Here is a 12405-nt window from a genome sequence, read left to right as displayed (position 1 = left end):
TTTTTCCTGCAGAACAGAGTCTGCTGCTCTCAGCTCTGTCAGCTCTGGGCTTGATTTGTCTTCAGCAATTACCAGGAAGGTAGTTGTTATACTGCACTAATGAAAGGTGCAACCATGTTTCCTTGAAGGCAGGATAAGCAAGCATAAATAAACAAATGCTTTGTGGTGTTAATAGTGTAAATGAGGTATTATTGCAACAGAGGAATAAGATATTAACCCTCTTTAGAAGCTCAATAGCTGTCAACTTTTCAACTTTCTATGCAAAGCTTAGCTTGAGATGGTTAACTTTTTTGGTAAATATTTATATTACGAGTTTTATAGGATTTTTCTCCTTCATCTTGATGTGAGCTACATTTTTGTTGTATTTGTTCTGGTTACGACGTTTTTGGGTGTACATGGCACAGATTGCCCAGAGAAGCTGTGGCTCCCCCATCCCTGGAAATTCTCAAGGCCAGGTTGGATGGGGCTTGGAGAAACTGGTCTAGGGAAAAGTGTCCCTGCCCATGGCAGGGGCGTTGGAAAAGGATAATATTTAAGGTCCCTTTAAACCCAAATCACTCTATGGTTCTATGATTTTTCCAGTGACACTCTGTCTCCAGAACTTTGCTAGTTACTGTCTCCTCAATGACAGGTGCATAGATGAAGGTCCATGGCCAAAGCCAGGGACATAAGAAAGTTTTAATTTTAAAAAATCCTGTTGCACTGAACTTTGTCATCTCTGGTTCACTGAATTTAGCTCTAAGTGTGATTCTTTTCTGAGAAGTGATTGCAAAAACTGTATCACACATTGCCGTGTTTGTATTTCAGTGACTTTGCATCAATTTTGTTCAGGAGGTTGGAATTTTTTAAAAACCACCAGATACACCAATGAAGACTTGAAGGTCATGCTGTGTTTAAACTCATGTAACACCAATAAAAATGGCATTTCTAAGAAATGAAATCTCACTCACCCTCCCAGCAAAACACTTCAGTGTCTAGAGCAGGCTGTGCTGTCAGACTTTCCTGAAGTGCAAGTAATTCCATTCTACTGCCAACCTAAAATGCAATCTCTCAAAACAAACTTATGCTAAAATTATGAAATAGTCTTACAATATTAGCATTATGTATTGCATTAAGGTGGAAAACTTTGGAAAGGCTGATCACACTAACTCATCATTAGAGGAGCTTCTTCCACTATAATGAAATATGGGAATTATCCTGAAGAGTGACTACTGTTAAAATACTAACCATATGTTATTACATATCTGTAGGTAGAGGGCGTTACTTACTTGAATTATTCAGTGTCCTTTTACTAGATCTCAACATTTCTGGAAAATGCTAAGCAGTTTTTGCTAATGGCTGCATAATGCTAACTTCTGTCTTGTTACTTGGTTAGGACAGAGATATATTTCTTTTTGGAGACACTGGGCGCTGAAGACGTTGGTCCAAGATGAATTGATTAACAAAATGAATACAGCATATTTTAAAGCAAACTTCCTCTTTGCCAGCTATTAAGTATATTGGGCGTCTTAAGAGAAAAAATGGAACACCACATGGTAAAAACACAGTAGTTGGACACACTGTAATTTCTTTTCTTATCTGATTTCTGATTCTGACTTAGCACACTACAAACTATTTTCTCTTTTCTTCTCTCCTTTATTTTGCAGTTAACTTTGACCACTTTCAAATATTGCGGGCTATTGGGAAAGGGAGTTTTGGAAAGGTAAGAATCAACTTATTTTTATCAGTTAAATGTCTAATAGGAAATACCTTTGTGTTTTTATGGCTTGATTATGATAAAATAACAAAGGTTTTGTCCTTCTTAAGGACATCTGACCACCACTATGAACTATCTATTCATTAAATTGTTTCTATTACATATCTATTCACTAAAATTAATTGAACAAAAATTATAATAATTAATTATCCCAAATGGAGATTACCAGAATTTAGAAATCTATTATGGAAACAAAATCAACAAAAAGATAGGAGCAGACTACTTCTTTAGATAGTCCACCGAAGTGATCTTGTTCTTAAATCTCTGAACTTATTTGTGTCTTTAAAATAATTGCAGTATTTTAGAGGCACTTTACATAGAATAAATCCTCTTGGGAGGATTTATTGTAAGCTGACATACAATATAATTATGATCATTGAGTAAATGTTTGTTCAATTCAACAGGATTTTTCTGAAACAGAGAAGATTAATGGTTTGTTTACACTTGAGTAGACAACCTTTCTTTCCTATAATAGTGATTATAACAAGGTTTTAAATTTATAATACAAAGACACATAGCCACATAGAATACAAATACAAAGCCGCAAAGTGGCTTTTTAATATATAAAAATATTAGAAACCACTTCTCACAGGGAATACATCTGAAGGTGAAATATGACTGATACTTGATCAGGTGGCTGATCAGACAACAGCTGTCTCAATCTTGATTTCAATGATTCCTGAGTATACACCAGCTCAGGGCTGCTGAGGCACTTCCTTAGCCATGCATTAAGAACAGCTAAAGGATTTTGCTGGTTCTTGGCCTCTGTGCAGAACAATGACTTTAATTTTAGAGAGGCCAGAAATACTTCAGCAGAACAGCATGGTCCTTCATGTCATGGTCCTTATTCAATTCAGTAGTTTTCAGCAGAAATCTTATTTGAGGTCAACAGGAGTGTATGCTGCTTGGGCAAAAAGGTGCTTAAAAGCCCTTTAAAATCAGGGCAGCAGATATCTGTGATTATTTATTATCACAATACAGAGGTGGAATACCATGTCAACCTAAATGAAGGTCCAAGAGTGGAAGTTATGTACAGGAAAAAAAGTTAAAGATATGTCCAAGTCATGCTGACCCTTGCGAGGATCAGCTACTTAGATCAGAGTTCAGTATTTTTGGTTTCAAATTGTCTACTTGTGAACTCACTTGGCAAATTTTTAATATACAAATAAAACTTGTTTCATCAGAATTTCTAACCTGTCCTCTTCTAATGTACTTGGAATCACTAGTAACTGGAATATGCTAAGCATAACTAGCTTAAAGGTCTTCCACAAACAAGCAAGCAAGCAAGCAAAGTTTCCTGTCATTTATAAAGACCAAAGCATAAGCAAAGAGCTATTGTCACCTACTTGGCAGAGCAAGGTCACTGAAGCCAGAAAGGTTTCTTTTAGAGTAGTGCCTTGCACCTTACTTGGGTACGACTGATCCCTGCCCTGGTCTGTGCCCATGTCTGTCTGCACAGATCATACCCCGGGTAGGTCTGCATGTGCCCAGGAGTGAGGGCAACTGCTCTGTGAGTGGCCTCACACCTTCTGCCACAGCCTCCCAGTCACTTGGCTTGAACAAAAGACCTGCCAGCTTACATGGAAGCTGTGGTTGTGATGGTCGTACACAGGCACAGACCTCACTTCCTTTATCTGTCCCTTAACAAGGAGCAACCTGAACTCTCAAAGTACACCTTTGAAGTGAGCCTGTTTATTTCCAGGAAAAAAAGCATGCTTCTGGTTTCTCTTCACTCCACACACAATTCCTACTATCATCAAAACTGCTGTGGGGTTTCTGAAAATATGCATCAGTGTCTGCGAGATGGCACCTGCCCTTAAGGGGTCCCTAAGAAGAGTTGGATACAGAGGCAGCAGCTGAAAGCAGGTGGCCACTTCTCAGAAAAGACAAGCACCTGAGATACAAAGTACTGGATACCAAATGGCCTAGGAATTCCTGTGACAGCAAATGTTGTGACTGTGAATTGAAAATGCCAAAGGAGAGGGCAGGGAGCTGATTTCTGAGGCCAGCTGGGGGGACAGGTCACGGCTGCTGAAGCAGCCAGTTCCAGTGGAGGAGCTGAGGTGCTGAGCATCACCTTGAGCTCTGTGCACAAGAGGCTGAGCAGCATAGAGGCACTGCCATACCAGATACATCCTGCAGCAATATCCTGCAGAGGCCTAAGGTTGCTGTAGCAACCAGAGTAATTTAAGGAATATTGAGAGAGAGAGAGACGGAGATATTGTACCAAGAGCAATAAAATAAAAAAATAGAGCACGTCTTAAAACATCCTATTGCTTTCAGAAAACAGAAAAGGCCACAGAGGAGCCATAAAGGAAGCAGGCAGTTTAAGGAAAGCGTGATACTGAACATGGTGTTATAGGTTGCAAGATGCTAGAGCACAACAGACCCCGAGCAGTAAACACCCCGCAAATGAGATTAACAGTCTTGCATCCTTTTTTGACATTTTCAGCTGCCAGGTACTTCTAGAAGGACAATAATAGGAAAAGCTGCCAGCAACAAGGCTTCTAAATGAACAATAAAGGCAATACTGACTCACAGAGACAGACATTTGAAATGGTGACTGACTTACCATGTTGTGCTTTTGGCTATGTTATAATAGGTCATTTTAAAATGGGCTTCTTCCTTTCCCTTGGCCATGGAAGGAAAAACAAGGTGATTTGTCAGAAGCCTGTACTCATCTGGGAAAAAGAAACCTGTTACACCAAGGACTTTGCTGTTGCATTTGACAACTGCAAAATAAGGATTTAAGTTTAGAGGGAACTCATACTTTAAACATGTTCTCTGAGGATTGTGCAACTCTATTTTCACCAATACAGATTCCTCAGAATGGGTTCACAAGAACCACACCCATATAAACTTGTAAGAAAATTAGATTTTTGTAGAAATATCATAGAAACACTCACCAGTTTCCTGAATGCTGTAGAGAAGAGTGGATCAAAATCAACCAACAAGCATTCATAAAATATGTAGGCTTGTTTTATTTTCCTGTATGATGTGAAAGGGTGAGGGCTCCTTTGCCAGGGCAGAGACAGTAGAGACATAGGATATGTTAGAAGTGCTGTCTCCTGCTTAATCTGGCTATTTTTCCCCATGTTTTTATATGTAGAGCTATCACTCTTCTCAAACAAAATATTGCAAAAAATCATATATTTGAAGATCGTCCAATAAGTACAAAACCAATAAGGATTGAAATACAAGAATTCTCATTGTCCTTTGCTGCAACAATAACCATGTAATTGCAGGGTTACTGCTGCAAAATAATTTGTATTCAGGTGTAACAACTAGTTCTCAGAGATATTATAGTACCAATTTTCTCTGACTTCTCTGTTCATGGGAGTAGCTATGTTAAACAACCTGATCTCCTTAAATTAAATTAAAATTATAATTTCAATGTACAAACTCTCTCCTGTTTGTCTAAGATGCTGAGACACAAGTCTTAGTTCTGATTAATTTGGTTGTATAAAACAGTGACTTCCTGTGATGAAGTAAATGGAATTACAGTGGCATAAACCAGATGGGAGCCCAGAATCACGTCTGCACTGATTGAGGGTACTTTAGTAAATAATATGCAAAATATTTCAGAAAAAATATACTTCTATCCTAAAAGCAATGTAACACACAACTGCAGAATATTAATACTGTTCCACAGTATAACAACCTGTTTTCTAGCTTGAGTTAATATGAAAGGATGCTAAGCAGATGCTTCAGCTGCTCCAGATGTCATGCTTTGCTCAGGGGAATCTGGGAATGAATCTCCCTATTTAAAGGAAATCCCCTGGCAGCCTAAAGACAAACTTATGATATCCATTCTCCAGCCTCTTTGTGTAAATCTTTCTAGCTCCACTTGTAGGCTAAGACTATGAGAACTAATTTTTCAGAGCACATGGGTAGGACAGACAAGGGAGCAGTATTTCAGGCAGATGCTCAACAGCAGGTTCATGAATTCCCATCTGGAGTTTATCTGATTTCTGTCTTGCAGTCCTCTGTGTTGGGGTGAGTATCTCTGCCTGTGCAGGGTTACAGCCCCTCTGCTGGGCTGGGAGTCCTCATGCCAGCCACCAGAGCTGCCCCATCTCATCTACTGACATGAGAGGCAAAATATCAAACAGGAGCATGGGTGAGTGTGCACCCAGCTTCCAGCTCTCCACCTTACCTGCAGAGGTTTCTCTGGCTGCGGGTTTGCATGTCTCCTCTTTTATCACCTGATGTGAAACCACATCTTGTGGTATTTTGAGAGGTCTAACTACTACTGTGCTAAATTAGACCAAAACTGAGACTAAGTGCACCTTGTTCTTTCTAGATCATGCACATAGCAGCTGTAAGTCTCTTCTAGTGGGGAACAGGAGAAATCTGTGTTTTGCAGCAAGTCACCATCAGCCATCACCATCTTTTGCTCTGGGAAGAATTTTGTTGAACTTACCCATGGTTGCTCAGCCAACACAGCATTATGCAGCTTCCTTCAGCAAGCTTCTGTTTTTCAAATGTGAAATCAGAGGAAATCCAAGAAAGTAGTTTAGAAGTGGGCCACAGCACGTTTTGTCCTTGAAAAATGAAGCTTAGCCCTGCAGCTGTAATCTATTGGCTTCCTTCCCCAGATTCTGAGGGGAAGTGGCTCTGTGTCGCTCTCTGGTCAAATTTCTTCTAACCTGATAGGTTTTAAGGCAGCTCACTGTTACCTTCTACGAGAAATAGCAAGGCAATATTTTCAGAAGAGATTTTTAAAAATAGCACCATATCATTAATGAAGAGAAAATTAATGGGGTTCATAATGCCTACCTTTAAACATGTACAACACAGATGCCTATATCCAAACTGGTAATCTATAGTCTCTTTAGGGGACATTAGAGGGAAACCATTCCAGGTACAGAGATAGTCTCCTGTACCTCCTTAGATCCATTCCTTGTGTGGAGATGGCTGCTGTCCCTCTCTGCTGTGGAGCTGGATAGTTGTTGAGTTGAGAACACATATTTGCTCTGAATCATCACACTGTCTGGCCTTTGGTAAATGATATTCACAGAAAAATGGAAAGAGTGTGAGTGTGACAGGCTTCCATACTGATACATGTAAATAAGGCAATTCTGCATAAACTTTCATCATAATGAGTCATCACAGAATTTTTTTTTGTTGAGGTGCCAGAGCACCTGTTTATGCCTATTTTAAAATTGCTCCTTTGGAACAAATAAACCCCCAACTTAAACATTTCCCATTAAGACTGCACATGTGAGAATAGCTCAAGAGATTTTCCTTTCTTTCTTGCATTAGTGGAAAGTCTCAATCCATTGATGTCCTGCTCAGGAGAAAAGCTGACAGCCAGCAGGTAGAAGTGCCAGGGAGGATCTCCACTATGACCCAGTGCTGTCATAATGTCAGGAATTTTTCACAATAAAATCAGCATGAAGGCACGCCGTGTTTCCCGATTTTTATTAGGAAGAAGCTTCATTATATTCATTAAAATCCTGTTGATTTTGTAGCAATGTTAAAGGATTTGTGTAGGTACACATTGCTAGAAAATGTTTACTATCATTCTGCATTGAAGCTGTGTGTTAGGCAAGCTTCTACCAACAACAGAAGGTCTGTTTCAGCTGTGCTGAACACTCTTGTCTTTACTGCCAGGTAAGAGTACTGAGTGCCTTCTGGAGTCCCAGGAGTGTTTCAAAACTGATTTACATTACATATATTCGTGCTGCATATGATCTTTGTTTGCCACATTGGTCAAACCTGTAATTCTCAGCTGAGTAAAACCCCATTCTCCCAGCAGTCTCTCTAGTAAACTCTTCAAGAGGGAGGCTTTTAATGTAATGGACTACGAGACTTCTACAAAAACCTAACTTCTGGCCAAGTTGTACATGAAAATCATGATGCAAACTAATGTACCTGACTGAATTTCTGGACTTAGTTTCTGAGCTAAAATCCTCAAATATTGTACTTTATAATGTCACTCGTTAAATTGAAATCTCCAGGTATTCTATGACAGGATGTCAGGATTTGCCCCTGAAAATTTTGCTTATGCTTTTAAAGGACCTGCTTTTAAAGGAACTGGAACAATTAATTTCCATCCCTTCTTTTCAGTTTCACCTCTATCTCACTTGCTACTTTTTCTTCCTCCAAAAGACCAAACACAATTCCTCATTGTTCCACAGCCAGGGTTCTTTCCATGCAAATATGAACTTTTAGCTATCTTAAGGCCATCAACAATATTCAGATTTTTCATAACAGTCCAAGGTGAAAAATGAAACAAAACTTCATGACTCACCATTGTGCAACATTGATGGGCTCAAAACAAAATGTTACCATCCATGTTTTCCTTCATAGCAGAACATCTCCTGGTATAAGGAAGGGTAACTAGAAACTCTGCTTAATCATACCTTATCATTATAGGTTAAAGGTACTCTGTGAACTCCTCTATTTGGAGTAGATTTGCACTCAAGGACACACTTTATGAAAATAGAGTTTCAGAGAAATAAACGTGGTTTGGCTTCACTGGCTCTGTTCCTCCCAGTTTCAGCTGTGGCAAGTTGCCTTAGTAACTTCTGATTGTTCCTAAATATTGGGCGCAGAAGTTCCTTAAACTTAGACACAAAGGATTTCTCTTTGGTTGTCACCATGTTGTAATCTGAACTCTTACCTTAAATTCATGAATTTATGAGTGTACAGTATAATTTTTTCTATGTATAATATGGAAAGTAGTATAAATGGTGCGTATGTATGTCTGTGTGTGTCCATAGTTAAATACACAGATAAAATGCAATGTCCACACCAAGTGAATCCAGAACACCTTTGAACTTAGACACTACAGACTTGGGATACCTAAAGCAGATGTTTCCAGTTCAAATAGAACAATTGTGTATTTCTCTGTTCCCAAAAATGATACTTGATGCTTGGTTGTGGTGCTTGTGACACTCTTCAGCTGCATCCTCAAGGTAAAATACCATGACAGAAGACAATCCAGACTTCCCATGGGAGTTCTCTTGACTAAGATTTTCTTCATGCATTTACATTATCTGACTTTTGTCAGGAAAAAAAAAAAAGTAAAAACATAGAAGTTTACTGCCAGAGATTAAATCATTGTAATGGTCTCTTGTGAATACAGAAATATTATGATGAATATCTGTATGAAAATTCTTTTTATTTTCAACAATAATTAAAGGAGCATAATTCTGATGTTATAGATGAAATATTGAGCTTTGGGAGCACAAGCAAGTTTTATGATGCAGTAATCAAGATGTGAGTATTGACTTGTGGGAATGAGGACAATGACTGCGCATTTTCCTGGGCAGGAGGCAGTAATGACTAATTAAATAGCCTGTGATTTCAGCCACTGCAGCATATTCCTTTCAGCTTTGCCATGTAAGTTCTGAAAGTTATGATATTTTTCTGGGTCCCCATTTCTTCTTATGCAAGGTTGGGTTGTTTTTTTGTTAATTTTTTTAATTACAATATATTACAAAAAATTCTGCAGAGCTGTGAAGTGAACTTACTGAAGGTGTTACTCAGTTGTAGCATCTAGATCTGAGTTATTGAAATATCATTAAAGACTCCTTTTATCCAAAGTCACAATTGAATTCACTTTCTCAAGGTGTCAAAATTTTTCTTTGCTGTCAATTAGGTGTGCATTGTACAGAAGAGAGACACCAAGAAAATGTATGCCATGAAGTATATGAATAAACAGAAGTGCATTGAGAGAGATGAAGTTCGCAATGTTTTCCGGGAGCTGCAGATAATGCAAGGCCTGGAACATCCCTTCCTAGTCAATCTGTGGTAAGAAAATCTTTAAAATGCTTTCATGTATCTCTAATTTTCTCCTTGTTGCTGAATCAGTTTAGAGTATGGAGGGCTGGAAAGCTGAAAAGAACAAAAGATTTTTGGTGACTTCCTGTGTTAAAGGTATTGGGTTTTGCCAGGAGTTTTATTTTTCATTAATATTTTAAAGATGTCTTTTTAAATTGGAATATTTAAACATCATATTCATCTGTTCATTTCTGGTTTGTTTTCTCTCCAAATTGTTAAAACAGTGTGTAGAAATGTGTTGCCCTATCCCATTTGTTTTTGACAATATCTGAACTAAACATCTCTCATAAAACTGTGGAATATCAAAACCAGCCATTATTTTTTTTGTTTGTTTTTTAGTTGATGCAGAGAAAATTCAAAATTCAATTACTTTCTAAAAATTACTGTCACAAGGCAACAGAAAAGTGCCTTTCTGTCACCTGGAATTTCCCTTATCTTCTCCATGCTAGCCACTGAATCTTTTGGTCACACGAGTGTGAGAAATGCTGGTCAAGCAATGACTAGCTTCAACTACACCACCAGCTTAAAATATTTGCTGGCTCTTATATAGTGTGACAATGCTTGTTGGCTTTTGTAGTGATAGTAGTAATGGGATGCAGAGTTCTCCCCCTTATCTAATGACCTGTATCATTCAGAAAATAAAGAGGCAAAGGGGACATAAACTATTACAATATGAAAATTACTCAGTTTGCGAAGAGCTTGATGGGCTGCAGATAGTTACAGTGCACTTTGATCTTGTGTCTTGTGAGTTTTAGCTGGCTTACTTGAGGTCACTGCCTACCCTTCAGTGTTCTGCCCATCCCTTAGCTCACTCCTGGTGCCAGGTTAGCACCTTTCACAAATTAAAAGCCAAATTGTGTTCTGTTGTGAGTGAGCACAGCTTTAGTATAATTGCACTCTGTTATAATAGAAAGCATTTGAACCCAAAATTGATTCCAAATTAGGTCCAAAAGCACCTAATTATATACATACATATGTGCTCTTTACTTGATATGAATGATCTGAGCTAATCTAATACCTTGTTGAAGGCTTAAAGAAAAATACATCATTGTGACTCTTATACAAAGCTTTCCCAGTATATTTTCTAAGGTTCCAGCAAGCTGTGGTCTTGGGATTTCTTTACCAAAGATATGGTATATCTGTGCTTAGGAGCCTGTGGAGTTTTGTGTTATGTATTTCCTTTTCTGAAATCCCATTAACTTTTGTTCTTTATCAGGAGGTGTGGAAGTTTCCACTGTGTAACGAGACACTGCGCAGAAACAGTCATAGGTTAATGTGATCTGAGAGATAAACATAACAGTGCTGAAAGACTGAAGATCAAATATTTATTGTGAAACAAAAAGGATGCTAGATTCCCATTTCTGAGTTATAATCGGATGATAAATATTCTTTCTCGTTTTCTTTTTCCATGCCAAAGGTTAAACTTGAAATAAACAATACCGTAAAATGTATTAGGCGTTATGATGCCTTTTATCCTTCCTACACTTCTAAGATACCATCACAGGATATCAAGACTCAAATGCTATACTTTATGTGAGTATGAGAAATGCAGAAAATGAAAGAGAAATGTAACTCTAGAGTTACAAAAGGTTTCAGGCAAACAGGACACTATTCAGGATACTTCAGTGCACTAACAATGTTTTATATTTAATGTCTCTAGCAATGGTTATAGTTGACCAATCTATCTACAAGTACTGATCTCTTCACTCTCCTGACTGGTGACAGGACTCAAGGAAACATCTTGAAGTTGTGTCAGGGAGGTGTAGGTTGGATATCAGGAAAAGGTTTTTCCCCCAGAGAGTGGCTGGGCACTTGCACAGGCTCCCAGGGAAGGGATCACACCACCAGCCTGACAGAGCTCAAGAAGCATTTGCACAATGCTCTCAGGCACAGGGTGTGACTCCTGGGGATGGCCTGTGTGGGGCCAGGAGTTGGACTAGATGATCCCAGTCAATCCCTTCCAACTCAAGGTGTTCTCTGGTTCTGTGATTCTGTATGAGGTTCTACTGACATTCAGGGACTCAGACTAACACAATTAGAATTGTAAAAAATTTTCCAAAAAATAATTCCATTGAATCTTATTGTCGCCCTGATCTTTTTCAGCCTTCTGATGTTTACATTTTTGTAGTGGAGTTTCTCACAGATTTTCATGTAAACAAAGTGATGTTTAGATTCCTCTCTGGAGGAGGGACAATTGATGGACTTCTAGTTCGATCAGTGTGGTTGGAGAGGTGTCAGCCTCATTTGTCCAATCCATGGTCATTGTTCAAAATCTAAACCAAAGTAAGGAAATAAACTTCCCTCTTTTTGCCCTGACGACTGACTCTGTGTGTGTCCTTCATTTTGTGTCCTATAGAGACATATTATTTTCACCTGAAGTGTTCACCTCAAATATTGTACATTCAATGTCTGGTGTTTCAAAACCCTGACTCCAGAGTGAGCTACTGAGCTGGTGGAGAACCTGTATTTCACCCTGGGACAGCAAAGGGAATTCTTGAGCCTGAGCCTTCCCAAAACTAAAACTAGTCTACCCCAAATAACTCTTTCCTTGTATCAGGCTTATAATGTGTTTCTATAAAAAATTAGCCTTTAGTATTTAGCAATACTAAATTAATTTAAAATAACTTGTGATATATTTCTGGAGTGTCTACACTTACAGACTGCCATAGCATTTTCCAGATCTCTGACTTCTCCATCTCAAATTTCAGCTGAATTTCAAGATATTCTACACATTACCTTCTTATAATGACTTTTGTTATCTTTTGTTATTGAACTGCAACAAAGGCAAAGCACAAAAATCACAAGTGATCCATGAAAAATGGTCACATCTGCTAACGCCAAGCCATGTGAAGCTTTTA

The 12405-nt window shown here is 38.5% G+C and overlaps 1 protein-coding gene across 1 annotated transcript in view; it reads left to right on the top strand.

Annotated features, from left to right (window-relative positions):
* STK32B (serine/threonine kinase 32B) overlaps positions 1-12405 on the top strand; it is a 156068-nt gene that overhangs the window by 26991 nt on the left and 116672 nt on the right. Inside the window, exons 2-3 of the mRNA XM_083860796.1 lie at positions 1647-1702; positions 9366-9517. Of these exons, the coding sequence (XP_083716922.1) occupies positions 1647-1702; positions 9366-9517 (208 nt within the window). The remainder of the gene's footprint in view (positions 1-1646; positions 1703-9365; positions 9518-12405) is intronic.

Source organism: Zosterops lateralis, assembly GCF_965231275.1.
Source record: "Zosterops lateralis genome assembly, chromosome: 5".
Taxonomy (NCBI): Eukaryota; Metazoa; Chordata; class Aves; order Passeriformes; family Zosteropidae; genus Zosterops; species Zosterops lateralis.
This window is presented reverse-complemented; position numbering and strand designations above follow the sequence as displayed.